The following is a 24,286-nucleotide window of genomic DNA, read 5'->3' as shown; positions in this document are numbered from 1 at the left end:
ATCAAACTCATGGCGCCAGGCTGGGAAGCTGGCACTTTTGCCAGCTAATCCCAGTAGCCCAAGTGGGCATTCACCGTGAAGAGGAGGGCTCTCCGGGAAGCGATGGAGTTGTGGGGACAGCACACTCATGAGTGGAATTCGTGGCCTTAACAAGGAGGTCCCAGGAGCTTGTTGGAGGATGAGCTCCTTAACCGATGAATCTGCCAGTACCTGATCTTGAACTTTTCTGTGTGTTGTTAGCTGGCTATAAGGGCACACACACACCTGCAAATCACTACTAGGGAGGCCACAGGAGGAGGAGCGCACGCTTGAGGCCCACATCTCAGTGTAGTTATGGTGCTTTTGCTATAGCAGCCTGAAGGGGCAGATAGACTCTACTACACCAACCAAGGAAGCCATTGGCACCATATACAATATGCTGAATAACTCAGTCCCATAGAGAACTAAACCAACATAAAACAAGGCTGGATTGATATTCATAATCACAAAAAGGGAAAAAAAACATAGATTCTCTAATATACACGCACACAATTCCTGACTTTCATCTTCAGAGGGCGTGCAGGGAAAGCGGAACATATGTCTGACTCTGTGTCAGCCCATTCTGTTGCTATAGCTGAATAATACACAGTGGTTTAGTTAGACCCTGGCTCTGGAGGCTGGAACCCCCAAGTGGTGCTGGCCTCGGAGAAGGGCCTTCCTGTTTGATCATACTAGCCAAGGACCTCAAATGGCAGAGACATTTAATGGCTAATTTAAGTCTCTTTACTTCATGTCGTTATAGTGTCATTATAGGCCCTTCCTCAGAACCCCATCTGACCTTAGCCACTTCCCCGAGATTTACCTGCAAATATCATTAGCATGTGAATGTGGAGATCAAATTTCAAACACGTGAACATACAGTGAGCACATTCAAACTATAGCAGATAACTGGGCTATACAACCATCTGGTTTGCATGGGATAAACCCTATCTTGTACATATGTGCACACTTGTGTATGTGCATACATATACACTGAAGACTGAACCCAGGACCTGGCCTACACCCAGCAAGCAAGTTACAAACTGAGCAACATCTCTAGCTTTTTTTAAAGCTGGGATTTCATGTAGTCTAGTTTGACCTCTGCATGTTGCTGTGGCTGGCCTTGAACTCCTCTTGCGTGCTCAGTCCAGTTACAATGACTAACATAACACTGAAATTCCCATATCCTTTGTCCAGGGCAACCTGGTATGACTACTTACTCTGATGTTATAAACCTTACCTACCTTAGCTTGGCCATCAAATGTTTTAGCTGAAAGTTGACGTCTGAATTGACTCACCCAGATCAATCCATTTGGCTTTTTGTTTCTTTGTTCGTTTTGCCCACAGAGGACCCACACTTTTTTTGTTTTTGTCCTACACTTTTAATGTCTTGAGAGAAAAGCTAGGTAGGTTACCCAGACTGGCCTCAAACTTACAACCCTCCTGTGACCTGACTGCATGGATTACAGGTGTGAGCCACAACAGGCTGAGGAAATATATAGAACAGTGAGGGGAGCTCCCCTGCAGCATACAACAGAACTGACCTTCGTTAGATGCTCATTCAAGGGAAGACATCACGAATCACTACTCATGAAGCACTTCTGTGGGACCTGTACTTAGCCTATAGGCCTGAGAAGGTGGACAACGAGCCAACTTGGGATTCAAGGGTTACATAACTAAGTCCAGAGATTAAGCCCAGTGTTTTCAAATCCAGTGTCTTGCTGTATTGGTCAGCAAAAGCTATCAATTTCCAAAAAGGGAAGTGGGGCTGGAGAGTAGTTCATGGTTAAGGTTTAAGTCCACAAACCCACAGGGCAGCTAACAACCACCTATGACTCCAGTTCCAGGGAATCTGATGCCCTCTTCTGGCCTCCATGGGTACTGCATGTATATGGTAAACAGCCATACACACAGGTAAACACCCACGCACATTAAATAATTAAACAAACAAAAACAAAAGGGGGAAGCTTCTCCCTGGACTCCCCAAGAGAGGCCTGGCTCAGAGGGCTGTCTCTGGAAAGGCATGATCATGGGAGGACAGGAGGGCCATCTGCTAGAGACAAACTTCCAACACAAAAGGCAAAGGCGGTGAATGCAATGACTTGTTTTGAGGTGGGGTCTCCCACTGCCCAGGCTGGCCTCCACATGGACAAATTGCCAAGGACAACCTTGATCTTCCTGTCTCTGCCTCCCAAGTACTGACACTCTGTGCATGCACCATTTAAGTTATGTGGTACCCGGGGATTGAACCTAGAGCTTATGGTATGCTTAATCAACTGAGGTGTGTCCACAGCCTGAATGTAGTGACTTCTAATGTCCTTCTTTTTTTTTGAAGATCCTGCTATCAGCCAAGCGGTGATGGCACATGCCTTTACCTCTGAGCACTTGGGAGACAGGGTCAGGCAGATCTTTGAGATTGAGGCCAGCCTGGTTCATTAAGTGAATTCCAGGACAGCTAGGACTACATAGAGAAACCCTGTCTCAAAACAAAACAAAACAACCCCCCCCAAAAAAAAAAACTGCTGCTATCAATGAAAACAGGAACAGGTAAATCTAAGGACACTGGTGGGGCAGGGCCTTACCAGGCTAGAGTGGGTCTTAGGAAAGAGTATGAGGCTGAGGAATTCTAGAAAGCCCCGTGTCTCAGTATAGAGATGAATGTCCCACCTGATACTTTAATCTTCTTCACAACCTTCTCGGTGTTATTGGTCACAGTCACAGTCACGGGGATGGGTTCCCCGTGGAAATATATCTGAAAAATGAGAGAGAGGTCAAAGAGAAGAACGGAGTGCAAGGAATGGCATCTGTGAGCTAAGGGCTCCCTAGACCAAGATTTTCCTAGTCCCATTCCAATAGATAAGGCTGAATAACCCCAGTGTTAGGAAATCTTAACTGATAGCAACATTTCCTCTAGAGAAGGCTATCAACATGTTCAGCCTCATCTGCAGAAAGAATGCTGAGGAGGTTGAAGGGTGTCATGGTCAACTTTAATTGTCACTTGACACAACCGAGAATCACTTGGGAAGAGAGTCTTGGGAAAAATCATCTACCTCAGGTTAGTCTGTGTTCATGTCTGTGGGGAGTTGTCCTGACTGTTAACTGATGTGGTCAGAGCCAGACCCACTGTGAGTGGCGCCATTCCCTAGGCAGGGGGCTCTTGGAAGTTCCTGCCTTGACTTCATTGTTTAGGGGTGGGATGTGTGAAATGAACTGAAGGCACCAGGATTGCTGGCTGACAGGGCTTTACCCAGCAGCACCCTGTGCCATCCATGCCTACACATGTATACACAGCACCTGAGGCTCTGGCTACCCTGTGCATCATTGACTTTGGACCACAAGAGCCTTGGCCTTCACCTTTTACTCCCATGACTCTCCTCACTGATGACATCACTCTTAACATGGCTGCCCCATGAGTTTTCTATGAAATCTGAATTTGCCAAGAAAGTGAGCAACGTAAAGTAGTACAGTGAGCGATGCTGCCTCAGAGAATTGAATGTCTGGGAGTAGCCAAGGCGGCTGGAAGGGGCTGTATACTTACAATCTCTATAGCCCCCAGACGATGGGGAGAGCCGACAAGTGCAATGGTAAAGCCACAGTGGCTTATGGTGACTAGCTCCAAGTTAGTGGAAATAAGCTGGGAATTTGCAAACATTTATGCTTTCACTAGAGCAGACCCAAGGTGACTCGTGTGCATCTACAGAGTGAGGGGGCTGTGGTCTAAACCTCAGGGGGATGAGAATTACCTCTTTGCTGAGGGAGACTGAGAGGTTCAGGGGCTTGTCAGACATGAAGAACTGCCAGGAGGCTTCAGCACAGGGCTGGGGACCCATCTCAGGTGGGGCATGCTGCACTTTCCGGATCAGTAGTCGCACAGAGCTCCTGAGGAGAAAAGGCCCAGGGTTCATGGTTGGTGCCCACCCCCAACCCCAAATGCTTCAAATCGTCCTGTCTCTATGATTCCAGGGGTTTAAATGCTGAGCCAGCAATGCCGGTAGGGTGCCCTACATCCTGTCAGACGCTGGTTAGCCTCCTCGCAGGAGAGCCTGTGTCATGGTTTCAGATGCCTTATGTGACCAGACTTTAGAGCTCCATGTAATTGTAGCACACTGTCACTGTCATAAGCATCGAAAGCACAGAGCTTGGGAACAGAGTGCTTGTTTGGCAAGTACCAAGACGTGGTACATGTGACGGGTCAGATCCACAGCAAAACATACAGTGCAGGGAGATATGGACGCTGAGCATGAGCACAGGGAGATGTGGATGCTGAGCATGAGAGATTGAGGGAAGGGTTGGGGCGGGTGGAGACTTAGAAGTGACAGTGAGTTATCAAATAAGAAGGCACAGCATCCGGCATGGCGGCGCATGCCTTTAATCCCAGCACTTGAGAGGCAGAGGCAGGTGAATTTCTGAGTTCGAGGCCAGCCTGGTCTTCAGAGTGAGTTCCAGGACAGCCAGGGCTATACAGAGAAATCCTGTCTGGAAANAAAAAAAAAAAAAAAAAAAAGAAGGCACAGCTAAGAGGGGAAGGTGCTGGGAGGATATGGGGGAATGAGTGGAAGAGAACTGGAGGTGTATATCATCCTATTGAATGGTATGTAAGTATGAAATGCTCAAAGAATTTTTTAAGGTGAGCGCCCGGTGGGTGGAAGAATGCTTGTTGGTGACAGAGATTCTGTTTGGAACAGCACAAAAGCTTTGAGTTAGCTTCTGGTGACAGTGAAACATTGTGAATATTTTTAGTGTTGTGGAGTCTAGTATTTCAAAGTGGTTAGGATCACAGACTTTATAGTGTGTGCATCCTATCATAAGTTCAAAAATGTTTTTTAAAAAAGAGACATGGTATCTTATACCCAGCATTCCAGTGTTTGGGAAGTCGAGGCAGAAGAAACACCCATGAGTTCTAGGGCAGTCTTGACTACAGAGAGAGACTGTTTGGAAATAAAATTGATAGAATAAAAAAAATAATAATAATAAAATAAAATAAAAACTAAGAAGAGAAAATAAATAAATAGGAAGAAAATGAAAGGACCTGGAAGGTTTGGGAGCCTGTGGGTCTCTGAGGTTGCTAAGTCTACTGTCATTCCCTTTTATGTTCCCTACCTCATATTAGTAGTCAATGCCCCCCACCTCCACCCCCATGGCAGATAGTTCAGGCCTTAACTGCCCTGATCTGGGAGATTCCATGACACCAGCCACCAGGAACCACCTCGAAGAGTCTGTCACACCAGGATAAAACGGGAGCATTTCTTATCCCCACCTCTATACCACCCGATCCTCCCCAAGTCCCTCGAGAGTACTCTTACTTCTTGGGGATCTTGTCCTCTTCAGGATCTGTGATGTCTGTGGCAAATGCTTTAACCTCAAAGTCAACCCCACAGCTCTATTGGAGACACGAGAACAGACAGGGCAGTGATCAGCACCTCCTGAACAGAACACAGGTCACGCCTATAGGTAGATATATGTCTCTAGTTTTTCACATACACTGTGTCTTTCTTGGGGCTGTCCAATGAAGAGTACTAGAAAAGTGTGCTGTTAATCCAGCATTCTATCGCTATGTTGAAACACTATGACCAAAAAAGCAAGCAGGGAAGGAAAGGGTTTACTTGACTTATGCTTCTATGTGACTGCTCCTCATCAAAGTCAGGACAGGAACTCAAACAGGGCAGGAACCTGGAGACAGGAGCTGATGCAGAGGCCATGGAAGAATGCTGCTTTCTGACTTGTTCCCCATGGCTTGCTCAGCCTGCTTTCTTATAGAACCCAGGACCACCAACCCAAGGACGGTACCACCCACAATGGGCTGAATCTTCCTCCATCAGTCACTAGTTAAGAAAATAGCCCAGTAGTGGTGGAGCACGCCTTTAATTCAGCACTTTCAGCACTCAAGAGACAGAGGCAGAGGCAGGTGGATCTCTGAGTTGGAGGCCTGCCTGGTCTACAGAGTTAGTTCCAGGACAGCCAGGGCTATGCAGAGAAACCCTGATTTGAAGAACAAAAAAAAAAAAAAAGAAAATAAAAGTTCTGCAGGTTTGTCTGCATCCTGATCTTAAGGAGGCATTTTCTTAATCGAGGCTCCCTCCTCTCAGATGATTCTTGCCTGCACATAAATCAGCCAGCACAAGGAGTAACCATAGGGATGAAGGGACATTACAGAAGGACAGCCTGCCAACATGGCTCCTGAGATGTGCCTCTCGAGTCCTGGTAGGTCCATGCCTCCCTCTACTTTGTTCACAAACGTACAGTCTGACCCTGTACGACCTTCTGACTTAATGCTGCACACAGCACTCAGGACACAAGTGTTCATGGCACTGGGAGCCGTATCCACGGATGTCCTGTCGGGTTGCAAACACTCAGACCTCGGTGGCTCCTCCAAAGCCAACCCTGGCCAGACAGCAGTGGCTCACAATGAATGGTTGAATTTTTCTTTCTCAATGGGGTGAAACAGTAAGATGACCTCGTTTACAAACGAAAGAGGACTTTTCAGTCTGCATGGATGGAGTAAGTGCATCTGTCTGTGATCTCCAGCCTTTAGCTCCCTGTGTAGGCCCAGGCCCATACAACCTGGTCTCTGTCCTGTAAGAAGGCCTCCTGTGTCCCAATGTCACTGTTGACGTGTTCTGAGACCAGAACACAGCACCTCTCAGGTTGTAGACAAATGTAATGTAAATAAAACGCCTGCAGGCAGCTCTGTCACCCACCCATCCCACCTAGCTGTCCCATCCTTCACTGCTCTCTGAAAAGCCACGCACATCTGGAGTTCCCTAGGTTGAAGCATTCACTGTCTTTACCGCTGTATAAAACTGAATAATAACATACTAATTTAGATTTTCTGCCTATATATTAGATTCTGTTAACCTATATGGGTTTTTGTTTGTTTGTTTGTTTTGTTTTGTTTTGTTTTTCAAGACAGGGTTTTTCTGTGTAGCCCTGGCTGTCCTGGAACAACTTACTCTGTAGACCAGGCTGACCTCAAACTCAATCCGCCTGCCTCTGCCTCCCAAGTGCTGGGATTAAAGATATGCACCACAACTGCCCAGCCCTATATGTTATATAATAAGATATTTTACTATGTAATCGTCAAATAGTGGTGAAGTATATTAGTATATTATTTTTATTAATATAACAACATCAAATAAACTATGTAATATTGTAGAAGATTATAGCATGTAACTTGTGATACATAAAATGACATGTATTATATTCATATGTTATATGCACATATTATATATATATGTGTGTGTATATATATGTTATCTAATAATCTCCTATATGTCCCTCAAGCCTCCAGCTGTAACCAAGTCCCCAGTCTAGGATACTAGAGGTCCCCAGCCCAGAAGCTTTCCTACCAACTTAATACCCTCTCCCCTCTGAGAACAGAAGGGATAAGAGGGGCTGTAGCCTGCACAGGGCTGTAAAACTCCGGAAAGGTCATCTAAGAACCAGGATTCAGGGCGTCCTTGAAAGAGCACTGATGCGTCTGACAAGGCTCAGTTGTGTTAGTTCCTGGTCCCGTTATCTCGAGTGACCCTCATTTTCCCTGACCTCAGCTGTCCTCAGCTTCCCTGGACCATGGCATTCAAATGTTTAGAAGTAATATTTGTAGTGTGGCATATTTATAGAAATCAGACATGTGTGTGTGAACCCCTCTCGTGACATTGTTTGACCTTTGCAATGTGTGGTCTTCGGGATGCATGGTCCTATTCCATTTAGTTCAATTCTCTTCTATGCCCTTCCATGCCATCCCAGGTTTTTAAATGCCATTTCTGTTCTATGAACCACCAGTGGGTGATGATCCCGTACTGATGAGCACTGTCCTTCCACTCTCCATCATCAGTCACTGCCCACTGTCCTCCATGTTCACAGACCCGCCATCACAGTCAATCTTGGGGCCCAGGCAAGGCCCCTATCCCCTTCTCTTCTGTGCCTGGAGTCCCTGGTCCACCTTGGTCACACCCTCTATTCCCTCCCTTCCCCTTCACAGTGACTTCAGATCCATTACTGACCCTTTGTAACCCTGAATCGGAACCTGCTCTTCAGCCCCTCCACTGGCTCCCATGTCACTCAAACCTGGCTGCCCTATGCCTTCCTTCCACCACACCTCAGCTCCCACCCTTCTCCTTCTCCCCTTGTTTAGCGTGTGACAGAAAACCGCTTCCACATGTTCTCTCCTCTGCAAGTACCAGGGCCTCTCTCCCTGGAGTCTGGCTTTCCCCTTTTCTTAGAATAAGGACTCCGACTTTAAATGTCATCTGTTGTTTCTCCCTTACACAAGCCTGAGGCTTTTTCACAGTGTCTGTGGCCATATCTAATATGTCCTACAGTTCTGTGTTCTTGTTGTAGCCTGTGGCTTTCTGTTAACATGTAAGAGCCAGGGGGTTCGATCTCTTGTTCACAAGGATGTTCATGGTTGGAGAGTCTTTATGCTGGGCCTTTTGAGCATATTTGAAAATTTCAATGATAAAAAGCTACTTTAAAAGGCGATTGAAAGCTTGCCATGGTAGCTCATGACTGTCATCCCAGAACTTGGGAGGTGTAGGCAAGGTCAGATTCAGTCTCACAAGAGCCCGCCTAAAAACAATCGAAAGCCTATTGAAGGAGGGTAACCTGTGGCATTTCTTCTTCAACTTACCTTGCCTACATCTTGTGGAGCTGGCTGCAACATCACTGAACAGGGTAGGTAGTCAGGAAACTGGAAAGACAAACATATAACCATTTCATTCAGAGGAGTTATTCTATGTGTAGTACAAAAAAATTTATACAAGATGACACAAAACCCACAGAATTCTCCCACTCTCCTGACACCCAGCTCAATACTGATTTACTTCCAAAACCCCCCAGCATGTACAGAGACACACAAATGAGGTTGTACCCAGGGCATGTGTTCATCACTTGGGTCCAAATGTGTTCACTGGGACCAAAGGTGTCTGATTATCTGATTCACCCACTTCACTATTCAGATATCCCTCTGACCATTTTTACACACAATGTACTACAGTTTCTCTCTATGGTGCTTAGAGCTTCTACAGTGCAGTTTGTGCAGCCATCCCCCTTGTTGGACATCTACATGGTATCTAATTGTTTTGTCATTATAAATAATGCAACAGTAAATATACATCTTCAGCTGGGCATGGTGGCACACGCCTTTAATCACTTTAATCACTCCCAGCACTCAGGAGGCAGAGGCAGGGGGATATCTGAGTTCGAGGCCAGCCTGGTCTACAAAGTGAGTTCCAGGAGATATATATATATATATATATATATATATATATATATATATATATATCTTCAAACCCTTTATCCCAGTTTTAGCCAAATAATGTTATGCAAACTATCAGGTCAAAATCAAATTTGTGTGTATGTGGGTGTGTGGGTGTGGGTGTGGGTTTATGTATTTGGGGATGGTGGGAACAGGTCTTTCTCTGCTTAGTTTATGCTAGCCTTAAACTTTCAATTCTCCTGCCTCTGCTTACATATTGCTGAGATTCATGACTGGAAAAAAATTGCATTTTAAAAAGATGTATTAATTTCAAAATATTACGTATATGAGTATTTTGCCTGCATGTGCATGTGCACTGCATGTGTGCCTGGTATTCATGGAGGCCCAAAGAGAGTGATGGATCCTCCGCAACTGAAGTTACAGGTAGGTGTAAGCTGCCATTGAGACGCTAAAAACTGAATCTTGGTTCTCTGTAAGGGCAGCTAGCAGCTAACCTCTGAGCAATTTCTCCCTTTTAAAAAAAAAAAATCTTTCTGTTCAGGGGACCAAATTCGAGCATACCACAAAATGCTCCAGCACCAAGCTACACCTCCAGGACTCAAGGACCCCATTTCTAGGCAGTCATGTTGGCCCATGGCTGAGGCAGAGGCATGAGAATCTGAGTTTGAAGCTAGTCTGGTCTACACAGCAAGCTTCAGGACAGGCATTTGTAACAATTTTTTTTTGTTTGTTTGTTTGTTTGTATTTTGGGGAACAGGGTTGAGATAAGGATTTTCAGTGTAGCCCTGGAACTCACTATGTCGACCAGGTTAGCCTTGAACTCACAGAGATCAACCTGCTTCTGCCTTCTGAATGCTGGGATTAAAGCCATGTACCAACATACCTGGCCTCTAAAGGTTTTTGATATGCATTGCAAAGAAATTTTACCACTTCAGGTTCTCAACATAGATGTACACACCTCCTTATATATTGTTTTTTTTGTTTTGTTTTGTTTTGTTTTTTGTTTTTGAGACAGGGTATCTCTGTATAGTCCTGGCTATTCCAGATCAAGCTCTGCAAACCGTGGCCTTGAACTCAGAGATACACCTGTCTCTAGCTCCCAGGTGCTTAGATTAAAGGCGTGCACGACCGACCATACCTGACATATATATATACATATATATATATATATATATATATGGTTTTTTTTCAAGACAGGGTTTCTCTGTGTAGCCCTGGCTGTCCTGGAACTCACTCTGTAGACCAGGTTGGCCTTGAACTCAGAGATCTGCCTGCCTCTGCCCCCCAAGTACTGGAATTAAAGGCATGCACCACCATGCCCAGCAACAAAATAATTTTTTAAAGAGAAATTTTATGTAACAATTGTGGTGTAATAGGATAACATACAATTTTACCATTTTAGCTCACTTCAATGTATGCTTGATTGGGGGTAAATCAGTCCACACTGCCCCAGAACAGTCATGAGAATTTGTCTCCAGAACCTTCCCATCATTCCAAAGAGAAACTCTATCCCCGGAACTATCCCCTGTCCTCCTCCCCAGCCGGCCAGTAGACTTGGTCTCCTTTCTGTCTAAATTAACAGGGCTCCACCCATTGCTTCCTGGAAGTGGGACTGTAAAATGCTGGTTTTCCTTTTGTGTCTGTCTTGCTTCACAAAGCATCATGTTGAGGGGGCTTATCCATGTTCTGACTTAGTGTTTCTTGACTTTTTGTTTGCTTTATCAAAACAGAGTTTCTCTGTGTAATCCCAGCTGTCCTGGAACTCACTCTAGACTAGGCTGGGCTCGAACTCAGAGAGATCTGCCCCACCCTGTCTTCTGAGTGCTGAGATTAAAGGCATGCACCCACCTACTTCTTGATTTTTTTTTTTTTTTTTAAGGCTGAACCACATCACTTTGGAAGAGCATGTGTCAATAAGATAGGATTGCAAACAGAAAGGGCCATAGACGGTTTCACTGGGTGACAGGCGTCTTGGGAGACGTGAGTGGACAGAGTAAAGCCCTGATTCAATGCCCAGGACCATGTAGGGGAGCAGGGGTAGGGGCCAAGAGGTAAAAGATAGCACTCCATCTACCAAGACCTCCTGTCCCATAGCAGACTCTTGCTTGCGTAGAGCTCTACGGGGCCAGCTGAGGGTCACATCTACCAGTTTCTTTTTATAGTGAATGAGAGAAGACAGAACATACTCATCTAATTAGGTGGTCAGATGGAGGAGAATATCCAAAGGGCAGGTTAAAATGGTGCCTTTTGAGGCAGGGAGGCTATTTCCAAAGACTTAAAAACAGACAATCGCAGACCACGCAATCTAGAATTCCTTTCAAGGGTGCAATTTACAGGCCAACAGATGTGGGCCTCTGCCCCCTCCTCTTTGCCCTGTTCCTATCATAAGGTACCACGGAAGAAGGAGGCAAGCCAGGGGAGTAGGCAGGGCAAGGAAAGCTCACCGTGAGCAGAAAGGGGTACGTGTTGTTCCCCAGTTTCTTGAGCAGGCTCTCTTGGAGTTGGGTGAGGGCACTCATGGCCCCGACAGGAGGGTATACCTGGACCCGAGAAAAATACAGGTCCCTGCGGAAGGTCAGGCCAATCACATCAATGTCTTCCTGGCCATAGCGGAAGGCGCAGGTCAGGGTGACATACACTGGGGAAGGAGAGGCGACCAGGTTAGTCTTGGTCCACTGCACAGTCCCATCTACCTCAGCCACTTCCACTGGGCGGAGCTAGCAACAGAGTGATGACCACACCATGATGTCTGCCCCAGGGTGCCAGGCTCCACTGCCTGGAAGGAATGGTGGGGAGGGGAGGGGAGTGGGAGGGGTGGAGAGTAATACTATGCAGCTGGTGGGCACATTTTGGGAGGACCAGCACTTCCTAGGGTTAGAGTTCATTATCCAAAAACAGGACTCTCACAGATTGGGAGCCATCTCCTTGGCAACCATATTATTTTGCTAGGATGGTAGAGATCTATGGACAGGGCTGGCAAGATGGTTAATTGAGTAAAGGCGTCTGCTTCCAAGCCTAACAATGAAAATTCAATTTCCAGGATCCACACGGCAGCAGGAGGGAACCAACTCTCCACAAGTTGCCCCCCCTCCACACGTGAACTTTAGTACTTGTATACCACCCACGTGCATATGTACATATGCAGAGACACGTGGACATACATACGCGCGCCATGAATAAACATGTAATAAATTTAAAAATGTGTGGACAGGCAGGCACAGTCCACCTGGCCTTACTGTGTCCGCACCCCCCACCCCCACCCCCAGTCCACCAGCTTGACGATCTGGACTCAGATGTCTGAAGTGGTGCTAACTTGCTTGGGTTGAGGAGGGAAGGATGTCTGGAGAGCTAAACAGTGCTGGAAGCAAATCAGACATGTGCCTGAGCCACACGGAGGCTGAGGGAACAGCCAAAGGCCTGGGCTGGGCAGGGAGACAGAATCGAACGTGAGGAGTTTCATTTATGTAGTCCTTGTGCACTGCCCCGGGGCATAGTAAGCAACTTCTAGATCACAACTTCCCAAAATTCTGTCCGGTTAAAGGGAGCCGGCGCCCAGTGTGGGAAAGCTCACTTCAAGTTTCTTTGAAGACAGGAAATGCACTGTCCTCCATCAGAATAAGGCTTGTTGAAAGTGGCACCTCAAGTCCCTCAGCTCTGACTGAGCATCCTTCTGTGTCAGTTCTGAGGCCAGCTGCCCCGGAACCTCAGAACCACTGGACTCTTACCCACTTCCTTAGAGGTGAGGACTGGAGAGAGGCAGCCATGGAGGGCCTGGACTTCTGCCTGCACCCACTAAGCTGTGGATTTCCCTGATAGCTGACTCCCTGGCTGTGGTAAAAGCCTGGACTGCTTGAGTTCAAGCCAGAGAGCTGTAGAGCCCCCAGGAAGACGGGAAAACAGAAGAGAGCAATTTCTTGTCTTTCCTGCCTTGCTCCCCTCTCACCCAGACCCTGTTACCAGCCCACACCTGACACATTCCAGTGGGTACATCCAAAGTTTAGAACAATGCCTTGCGGTTGCCAGGAGCAACCACTCCAAAGGCATATTTAGAATGGAACTGAGTCAGCGACATCACCATAAGCAAAGCTTAAATCTGTTCTAATTCAGTTTTTGCAACTGTCATTAGAAACAAATGTTTGCTGCACACAACTGCTAGAGATCTCAAGGGCACTGTGATACTGTGGCACAGAACTTTGCAAGGAAGCACAAAAATAAACTCTGAGATTTATTCCCTTGCCTCTCTACAAGCATGGTTTCCTACTACCCACAAATAACCTTCTACGCCAGGAGAATGGGCAAGGGGCTTAGCTCACCTTTCTTCCCCTTCACAAGCTCAGGGTCCACCAACACAACACCATCTAAAACAAAAGAGAGAAGACCAGGAGAGTGAGATTAGGAAAACAAGGCTTTATAGGACTTCTGGCATCTTCTGTTTTCAGTTTGGAGGTGGGAGGCTGAGATAGGATATCATGTAGCCCAGTCTAATCTTGGGCTTGCTATGTAGCTAAGGATGATCATAAACAAGTAATCCTCCTGCCTCCAGGCCTGATTCACCATCCAGCTTGCTTTTTGTGGTTTTTAAGAATAGTATTTGTTTTAGAAGTTGGAGAGATGGCTCGGCAGTTAACAGAACTAGCTGCTCTTGCATGGGACCTAGGTTTGTGTTCCCAGCACCCAGGTGGCAGCACATATCTGTCTGTAGCTCCAGTTTCAGGGGATCCGACAGCTCTTCTGTCCTCTGATGGCTCCTACATGCACACTATGCACAGACACACACTCATACACGCCTACATGCTTACACATAAAATAAAATACTAAGAGTAGTCATTTTTAAAATGTGGTTCTGGGGATCAAATTCTGGTTGTAAGTCTTGGCATCAAGCATCCTTACCCACTGAGGACAGTTTTATCCTCAGTGTTTAAAACTCCCAATCTCTGCCCATACATCTTTCAAACGGTTGCTAGTGAAATGCTTAGCAAGCCAGGGAAAGCTGCAGAGCTGGTACGGAGGGCTCTGGCACCCTGCGTCCGGTTGCCTCTTGTGCTTAGACGAGGTCAGGGTAAGTACACAATGGATGTGCACGGCTGTGTTGTTTTATAATAGGGGGAGATCTGTGTGAGCACCACAATCCAGATGTAGCATTGTTCTGGCATCGTAAAGGTCTCCTTTGGGCTGTATCGCACCACCCATCTCTGCTTCTGCCATCCTCAGCCCCCAGGAAGCATTGTCTGTAGACGTTTGTCATCTTGAGAATGTTATGTAAGTGGGATTATGAAGTCTGCACCCCCTTGAGATTGCTCTTTTTACCCAGCAGGTTGCAATATCAATAGTTAAGACTTTCTCTCTCTCTCTCTCTCTCTCTCTCTCTCTCTCTCTCTCTCTCTCTCTCTCTCTCTCTCTCTCTCTCTTTCCTATACAGCTCAGGCTACCTTAGACTCTCATTCCTCCTGCCTCAGCCTCCCAAGTGCTGGGATCACTGGTGTGCTCCAAAACTGGCTGCTTCTTCTTTTCTATGATTGAATAGTAGTCCACGGTATGGATGTGCCATGGGTTGTTTAACGTCCCTCATCTACTGAAGAGAGACTTTAGTCTTTTCAGTTTAGGGCTGCAGTGAACAACCACATCCAAAAACAGCCTTTGTATGCAGTTTTCACTTCTCAGTAAATACTCAGGGATGCTATTATTGGCTTGTATGAAAAGGCTATGTTTAGTTCTTAAAGAAACGGCTGAGCTGCTTTCCCGGGGGCTGTAGCACTGTGTGCTTCCCCCCAGTGGTCCATGGGGCCAGCGCCTCAGCATCATCAGGATGCTGGCATTGCCACAGCCAGTTCTCTTAACCTTCTTTTGCATTGGAAAATTTGAAACATATTGATTTGATGTGGAGAGAAAAACACATAGTAACAGTTTCTTTTTCTACATATAATGGGATTCCTGATGTTTCCAAGAGTCTGGGTGGTTCTGGAGCTATGAGGAGTGGCTGATGCCACCACCTGCTTACCTGGTGGTACATACTGTTTGAGGGTATGTCTATACTGATGGGTAATGTGGAAACAGGAGTTTGAAGCAGCTGGCAATATTGCATGCACAGTAAGGAAGCAGAGAGATGAATTGTTTCCTTTTGTTTCCCTTAGTAATGAAGATTGAGCCTCGGGCCATGTATTCAGCAAGTGGCACTGAGCTACAAACCAGCCTTTTAATTTTTTTTTTTTTTAAATTTGAGCTGGCAGAAAGATGGCTTAGTAGGTAAAGATGCTTGCTGCACAACCCTGGTAACCTGAGTTCAACCTCTGGACCCACACAAAGGTGTGAGGGAACTGACTCCATAAAATTCTCTTCTGACCCCAGGTAAATAAATAAATGTAAACATAAATTGTTTCTAACCACCAGTGGCCACTCACTGACATTTTAATTTTTACTTATTTGATTAGATTATTAGTGAGATTTTGTTTATTTGTTTGTTGTTTGTTTGGAGACAAGGTTTTTCTGTGTAGCCCTGGCTGTCCTGGAACTCACTCTGTAGACCAGGCTGGCCACAAACTCAAGAGATCTGCCTGCCTCTGCCTCCCAAGTGCCGGGATTAAAGGTGTGTGCCACCAACAGGCTGAGATTAATTGTTAAAAAAGATTTGTTTTATTTGATGTATACGGGTGTTTGCCTGCATCTATGTATATACACCACCCAGATGTACTGTACATAGCAACCAGAAGGGGGCATCAAATATCCTGGAAATGGTTGTGAGCTGTTGTGTGGGTGCTAGGAATTGAACTCAGGTCCTCTGTAAGAGCAGCCAGTGTTCTTAACCTCTGAGCCATCTCCATCATTTTTGTTTGTTCATTTTTTTTTTTGAGACAAATTCTCTCTATGTAGCCCTGACTATCCAGAAACTCACTATGTTGACTAGGCTGGCTTCAGATTCACAGAGACCCATCTGACGCTGCCTCCTGAGTGCTGGGATTAAAAGCGTGGACCACCATCCCCTACTGGCATTTTTTTTTTTTTAAATAAAAAACTAGCAGTCTGATGACTGAGAGGAAGGACATTTTCCTCCAAACTCAACTTACCTACAGGCTCTACTTGGCTGACATGGTCTACATAGTCTCTCTTCCCCAGGTAGATGGTCACCTGCAGAAAGAACAAAGGCATTCACTCAGAGGCCAACAACCCTAACCATCTTCTCAGTAGTAGTTCTCGATTCCTCTTATCCAGTGCTGGGAATCTAACCCGGAGCCTCATGCATGCAAGGCAAGCACTCTACGCTGGAGCCTCGGCCCTTTCTATTCGTCTTCAGAAGAGGAGTCGCTGGGCTCCACAGATGCACTGTGGGTGTCCTTCTCTCCCTGCAGGGGGTGAGGATGGTTCATTTCAAGTGTGGTGTCCTGCCTTCCATCTCTACATGGGCTCCAAGGAATTCTTTTCCTCCATATGGAGGATGGGAAATCTTCCCACTCCGTTTTCTCCTCCTCAACTCAAGCCCAGATCTGTAAGCAACCAGGTAAATCTGACAGGCTAGCCCACATGTTAGTGGAAGGCTGTGCCCACAGACACAGTTAGCCCTTCTGTTTCTAGCTATGCGCTGAAAGGACTTGTCTTTGTGTCCAGAGTCTTTCTAGACTAGGCAAAGGAATAGGAGACCCAGAGAAGTGACTGGGTGAGCCCCCACTCAAGTAAACCGGAAACCATGCACTGCGGAAGAAGGGGTACGAGTTGGTGAGGACGCCACCCATGTTCTCAGCAGCCAGTCTTCTCAGCTATTTGGTAGGAGAGCGGGGGTGGGGGGGCCACCCTACTGCTCACTTCTTTACCAGAAGACCCCAAACGCCTTGAGGTGAGGATCTAGAGCAGTGGCTCTCCACCTTCCCAGTGCTGCGCCCCTTTAATACAGTTCCTCATGTCATGGTGACCCTTCCTCCCAACCATAAACTCACTTTTGTTGCTACTTGGTAACTGTAATTTTGAGATGGTTATGAATCATAATGTAAATATCTGTGTTTTCTGATGGTCTTAAGTGACTCCTGAGAAACGGTCCTTCCACCTCAAGAGGGTCACAACCCACAGGTTGAGAAACGTTCACCTAGATAGAGTGTTCTATGTACCTTTCAGCCTTCTTGGTATTTACTACAGCCTTTGGTACACAGAAGGATCCAGTCGGTGTTTGCCAAGGATGCCAATCAGCAAAAACATGCACGCTGGCTAGCTCTCTGCTGCTCTAGGCCTCTCAAGTACACATTTTTTTTTTTTATTTCACCAAACAATCTAAGTGATTCTCGACATTAAATCACGTCTTATACTTAGTCCTCCACAATGAGTCACTTCTCCCCAGGTGGGCCCATTCGCATGCCTGACGTTGGAGGTGGTATTTATTGCACGCGGTGCTATCCAGCCTATGCCTCTACATCCCTGCTAACAGAGAGGAACCCGTGAGAAACCTTGCAAATCTGTGCAGAGCATTTCTTCAGGCTTCGGCAGCCTGGGGAGTGGGGGAGCTGTGGGAGCTGGGCATGGGAGAGGGATGCAGGGACCCCCACTGCAAAGGGCAGTGCAGCAGGCAACAAGCCTCACCCTCTAGGGCGGGGCTCTCACCTGAGGCTAACTCAGCTGACTTGTCCGGTGGACTCCCTGGGCCTCTGCTTTTGGTGCAGGAGAGAAGAGGGGGGCTGCTGTTGGTCCCCTGCTTGCTGGCCTGGCCTGGGGCTGGCACATCCTTCTAAGCATGTTCCTGGGAGGAGGTCCTGTTAGCTTCTGAGTTCTGATATCTGCTGGATCCCCCATCCCTCCAGCCCAGGAAAGCACCTGTACCCAGTGCTACAGACCCAATCCAGTCAGACTGAATGGGACTAAGGTTCCCCAGTGGTGACTGAGCATGTGTCTTACCCAGGGGCATAGACTCTCCTCAGATTTACCTAACTCCGTTCTTGCAGGAACCCTAACGTGGCTACCTCCCAACTCACAGATGTGACTCTTCCCTCCCTCCTATGGAATAGCATCCTGTTTCTTGGAGGTGGCCAATAGAACCGATCCTTACCTCTGGGCTCCAGGCCCCTCTGTCCTCACCTTGGCCCAAGGCCGCGCCAGCTCTGCCACAGCACTATCACAACTGAACCTCTCTGCTCCTGATGCCTGCAGTGACACGTCTAGCTGAGGAAGCCCTTCTCGTGCTTTAAGAGAACATTTTGGCACTCTAGGTCCCTTGCATTCCAGCATGCTCTGTCTGTCCCGGTGTTACTTTGAGATAAGAATCTCTCACTCTGCAGAACAAGCTCTAGGACACACTGGGTAGCCTGGACTGACTTCAAACCTGGTGCCACGGGAACACTCGTGGTCTGCCCCTCTCCCTGTCCTGGTACATATTCCACTTTCCTGGCTTCCAGGGCTGTGGAGGCCTCCCCTGCACTGTTGGTCAATGGAGACAAAACCTCTCCAGGTTGCTAGCTTGGTTTGAGGTAAGTGCTTAAAACAGGGACGGGTCTAATTATGTATCCCTGGCTGTCCTCGAACTCAGAGGGATTCACTTGTCTCTGCCTCCTGACCACAGAGGTTAAAGGTGTGTGCTGTCAAGCCTGGCTGAGGCCTGTTTGTTCTCGCACTCTGATAGAGAGGGAAAGGCTGCAGATCCAGTTCAGACTGGATGGGACTAAGTTCCCCAGGGGCAAGACACTCTGAATTTAACTGGGAGCAAGAACACCCTTCTATTACCCTGGAAAGGAGTGGGAGGGACAGGAACAGGTAGAAAAGGGTGGCCATGTGAAACCGACAGGTAGACTTCTGGCAACTCATGCATAGCTAAGCACACCTTGGACAAAATAGCCAGACATGCACAAGATCCAGCATCAATCATGAGATCCAATGCTAAGAGGAGGCCAGCTCTAATGGGTGATTCTTTTTCAACCTTCTCTTCCCCGTCTCCCATCTTTTACTTTAACAAGTCTTTAAGTATGTATTCATTTTACTTAGATGTGTATGAATCTTTTGCCTACATGTATGCATACATATTATGTATGTGCCTGGTGCCTGCAGAAGTCAGAAGAAGGCATCTGATGCCCTGGGACTGGAGTTATGAGTGGTTGTGAGTTACCATGTAGGTGCTGGGGACTGAACCCAGGACATCTGAAGAAGCAGCAGGTGTTCTTTAGCTACTGAGCCATCCCTCTAGCAGGCCAGCCAGCCAGCTAGCCTGCATGCCTTCCTTTTACAAGTGCTTTCTGTGTAATTCTGGCTGGCCTTGAACTTGGGCTCCTCATGAGTATTGGACTCAGAGATCTGTGCTGCCGTTTCCAGCTCAAGGAATGTTTCTTGATTTGGTCTGATCCAGTTCTGAGCATCCAATTCCTTTGGCTTGTGATCGGCATAGTGTAGGTAGGTTACTCAGACCCAACCAGTGAAGATAGGAGGCAAGTCTCCTGGAGAGCTCCCAGGTAAGGTCTCCTGACATTTAAGAGTCCATAAGGGGCACTCATCTTGTCTGCTTCCTGCCTAAAGATCACTGCCTCACGTTCCTGCCACCAGGCCCCATTATCCTTAAACCACAAACTGAAAAGAGCTGGGCTGCTCACTGCCAGCCTGAGGATCTCACAGAAAAGAGAACCACAGAGAAACGGTTGCAGAGGCCAGGCACCCATGACTAGGACACACAAGGGTTGCCATTGGAAACTCCCAGGACACAAAACATGAATTGATGGATTCTCCTCCACTCGGACCCTTGCACCAGGGGAAAAAAAAAAAAAACCTAAGTAGGGCCTGGCAGCACATGCCTGGAACCCTAGTTTCTCAGGAGGCTAAGGCTGGAGGAGTCCAAGTCAAGGCCAGCCTGAGAAACTTCATGAGATTCTGATTCAAAATAGAAGTAAAATTAGAGATGGGTATATATATATATATATATGCATACACACATATACCTGTACATACATACACATATATACATATACATACACACACATTTTTATATATGTGTATATATATATATATATATATATATGTGTGTGTGTGTGTATGTGTGTGTGTGTGTATCATATATGAGGCCCTAAGTTTAATTTCCCAGTACCATAGGAGAAGGAAGGGAGGCAAGGAGGGAGGCAAGAAGGAAATATATGTCTTGTTTCACATAATGTCTGTTTAAAGACCAGGTGCATTTCAAGGAGGCACGGCCATAGACAATCAATGTCTGTTAGGTGCTAGTGGGGAAGGGGTTGGGATGGAGGATTGGAGGGATGGAGGGGAGAATGGCAAGCGAAGAGAAGTCAGCACAAAGTAGCAAGGGGAGATAAGAAGGGCTGGACAGACACAGTGGGAGGAAGAGCTGGAGAACAAGAAGATGTAGGGCCCCAAAGCTATAACCTCAAAGCGCACAAGGGCTTGATGGAAATGACAACACTTCTGGCTGACAAAGGAGGGTACATCATGTGAAAAGCCTGATTCCTCTGTGTGGCATCATATGGAAACCATCTAGAAGAACGACAGATCTGCACCGTCCGTATCCCAGCTAGATACAGCACCAGACACACCAGCTTAGTGTGCTAGTTATGCAGGCCAGTGTGGCCAGTGCTGTATTCCCATGACTTAGCAGGGAGGAAAAATGAGGTTGGGGTGGGACAATGGGCCTGAGAAGGTGGGCTGCAGGATCCACTGTTGTTCCTCGGTTCTCTCGCGCCGACTGTCCATCCCATGGACACCGGCCTTCCCTAGGCCTCATGGTAGATGGATGTTGATCAGGTTATAGTTGACAAATGTCTGCTTCCTACTAATCTTACAATAATCTCCAAGAAGCCTCTCTTCTGTGCCACTTACCGACTTGTCCCGAGAGACCTTCTTGAAGATGACGTGGGATTTATTGGTCTTCACGCAGGCTGCCATGTTGTCTGTCCCTTGGGATGTACGTCAGAGGTTGGAAGGCTAGGAAAGTTCAATGATCCCAAACATAAAGTTATGGACACTCTGGACATAAAGCCTCCTCCTGTGGACATTTCCTCCCACATGTTCCAGTATCCATCCTTGATCAAATCAGTGCTGATCAGTTGTTCTTTACTGTAGTGTGCATCTAACAAATACTTAGTTTTTTTATGTGTGTGTGTGTATGTGTGCCACATGTGTACAGATGCCTGCAGAGGCCAGAAGAAGGTGTTGGATGTCTTGAAGCTGGAGTTATAACCTGACCTGGGTGCTGGGAACCGAACTCGTGTCTTTTGGGAGAACAGCAAGCACTTTTAACCGCTGAGACATTTCTCCAGTCCCAGTTCCCAGCTCCACCCAAATGGGGTCTCACTGGCTGGCATGAAACTCACTGTGTAGTCTAGACTGACCTCAAACTCATAGAGATCTACCTGAGTCTGCCTCCCAAGTGTTGGGATCAAAGGTGTGTGTCACTACGCCTGGCCCATTGGATATTTTGATGTGTTCTGTTTTTCTTGGTAAGCTTCAGGCATTTCAGTAAACTTCACCTGGTAGATCCTAATGATGTTTTGTCTTTTTTGATTAAATGTTGGTGTCATATACTTGCAAGGCTACATCTAAAATTCTGTCATGCCAGGGGCAGAGTTAGGATTGCAGAAAATTTGAGGCCAGTCTGGACTACAAAGTGAGTTCCAGGGCAGCCAGGGTTATTCATTAAGACTTTGTCTCAAACAAAATCAAACAATTCTATCATAACTAGATTTTTTTTTCTTCCCTCCTCTTCCCCCTCCTCTCTCCTTCCTCCACTTCTCCTCTTCCTCCTCCTGTCTCATTATGTAGCCCAGGTTGGTCTCAAACCGGCAATCCTCGTGCCTAGTGCTGGGATCACACCTGTGTACCACCACACCTGGCTTTTCTGTGGCTTATGGTAAACACCCAGAAAATAACCCTGATATATGCCACATGACTGCTTTCCAAATGCAGCTGTCAGGGGCACATGAGAGCTCCAGTTCCATCAGGCAGGCCTTTCTTTTCACTCAGCATATCTGTTTCCTCTCCTCAGTCTGGCAGACAGGCAAAGCCATCTCAAGGCTGGTTGGGGACTAAATGCCCTCCAAGTTTCCTTTCCAAGCAAACCTTGTGGCAGTCAGAGGTAGCGAACCCCAGCACACTTCCTTGCAGAAGCACATGTCTGTCCTTGTGGCCCCCCACTCTGACCCCCACCCCACGTCCACCCTGGTTTCTGAGAATGCCTGGATTTGCTGCTCACATACCTTGTAACCAACTGGCCGGGGAAGTCAGGAGAGGGTACCTGTGCTTTCCGACGGTGAGCTGCCGGCACACTCTCTGAGGGACCTGGTGCAATCCTACCAGATAACCCCACAGGGCAAGGGTGAGGCCCCTGGCTGCCCCGGGGGGGAATTTGTAGGGATCTGTGCCCAGCTCTGAGGTCTCAGTGTCTAAAAACCAAATCAGATTTGAGGAGCAGGGAGCTGACTGGATTAGTGAGATGGCAGATTGGCCACTTCAGCAGTTCTGGGCATTAGCTGGGAGCTCCAATCTTCTCAGAGGGTCCCAAAGATGCACGAGCCATCCGGCTGGCCTGGGCAAGGTGCAAAGAGAGGAATAGCTAATTGAAAGCTTTTGTTTCTTGGTTTTTTTTTTTTTTTAATCCTAAACCTCTTTAAGTTCTGGAAATAGATGGCTTATCCTTTCGCATTTCACCATCATCAGGAAGGGGGATGTTCGACTGACAGGCCTGATTAAGCTCAGCAGCATTAGGGTGTTATATAAAGAAAAAGGTCAAGGAGAAAGGTCAGCCCAGGGCTGGGCTGCACGTGGCCCTCACCTTCCCCCTACACACCAAGGGTCCTGTTGGGCCCTCTGCATCTTTCCTTGTCTTTACACATTCAGTATGGGTCTACATGCCAGCTGGGCGTCCCTGGGTGGTTATAACTCCACCACCCAACGGGCAACTATCTCTATATCCCAGGCCCTTCTCTGTACCCAGCACAGACCTTCTTAACCCCGACCTGTTGATTCCCCTGCTGGGGAGGTCCTGTCACTCTTTTTTTTTTTTTTTTTTTTTTTTTTTTTTAAATATGTAAGTACACTGTAGCTGTCTTCACAGACACTCCAGAAGAGAGCATCAGATTTCGTTACAGATGGTTGTGAGCCACCATGTGGTTGCTGGGATTTGAACTCAGGACCTCTGGAAGAGCAGTCGGCACTCTTAACCGCCGAGCCATCTCACCAGCCCAGTCCTGTCACTCTTGCATGGAGACAGACATCTTGGAACATAAGTGAGCCTTCTACCTGGGTCCTTCCATGTATGACCAAGTGTCATTGCCTCAGGGAAGTGCCCCCAGGCCCAGGCCCAGGCCAGAGGCACAGTTGCCATTCATCCTTACTAGTGGTTCTGTTTCCTCATTAGGCCTGTGAGGCAGAGTACCCACACTCTGTGTTGCCCTCACTTAGTGAAGAGTAAGCCACGCTCCCAAACACACTCGGGATGATTGTCTGGGATGCTATAGCTACTAACTGACAGTGGGCATCGCTCTAGCAATAAAACAGTAGCAACAAAAGGCTTATTGTGATACCTGGGGTGAGGGTGTTAGCATCTGTCCCCACATCTGCTGGCTTTCCATCCAGTCTGGATAATGCCTGCCAGGTCCTGACCTTATTCCTCACTACTCTGCCCATCAACCAACTGCTTGGTCTGCTGTTCCCCTTTGCTTCCCGTAAACCTGCTGGGTTTGCTGCTGCTTCTCCCCTTTCTCCTCCCCCTCCTCCATCCCCAACACACAAAACCAAGAGTACTTGGGATCCCACACACTTAGCAAGCCAAGTCTCTGGGCCGCAGCACTAACAGCTGATGGGGTAGTGAAGCATTTACCATGGCGATGGATTTCATGACAATATTTCCACACATCTGTCACCATACTTCATTCTATTTCAATCTCTGTCCCCCAAAAGCTCTCCTCTGTCCCCTTTATTTAGTTTTACCTAAAATTTCCAAAGCTTTTAATTTCCAAGGGAATACTTTTTATTTGAATCCATTACTTTGAGATAGAGTCATGCTTATTGTGCTTACATAGCTTTGGTTAGCTTACAACTCAAAATCCTTCCATCTTAGCCTTTGAGTCAAAACTTTTTCTTCTTCTTCTT

At 47.1% G+C, this 24,286-nt stretch overlaps 1 protein-coding gene across 1 annotated transcript in view; it reads right to left on the bottom strand.

Annotated features, from left to right (window-relative positions):
* Positions 1-22,718, bottom strand: part of Sag (S-antigen visual arrestin) — a 38,893-nt gene extending 16,175 nt beyond the window's left edge. Inside the window, exons 1-9 of the mRNA XM_021198240.1 lie at positions 22,393-22,718; positions 21,017-21,121; positions 16,297-16,357; positions 13,549-13,593; positions 11,680-11,873; positions 8,648-8,707; positions 5,322-5,398; positions 3,762-3,897; positions 2,686-2,770 (exon numbers count right to left, since the gene is read on the bottom strand). Of these exons, the coding sequence (XP_021053899.1) occupies positions 2,686-2,770; positions 3,762-3,897; positions 5,322-5,398; positions 8,648-8,707; positions 11,680-11,873; positions 13,549-13,593; positions 16,297-16,357; positions 21,017-21,082 (724 nt within the window). The 5' untranslated portion in view covers positions 21,083-21,121; positions 22,393-22,718. The remainder of the gene's footprint in view (positions 1-2,685; positions 2,771-3,761; positions 3,898-5,321; positions 5,399-8,647; positions 8,708-11,679; positions 11,874-13,548; positions 13,594-16,296; positions 16,358-21,016; positions 21,122-22,392) is intronic.
* Positions 22,719-24,286: the final 1,568 nt, after the last annotated feature.

Source organism: Mus pahari, chromosome 5, assembly GCF_900095145.1.
Source record: "Mus pahari chromosome 5, PAHARI_EIJ_v1.1, whole genome shotgun sequence".
NCBI classification, from domain to species: domain Eukaryota; kingdom Metazoa; phylum Chordata; class Mammalia; order Rodentia; family Muridae; genus Mus; species Mus pahari.
This window is presented reverse-complemented; position numbering and strand designations above follow the sequence as displayed.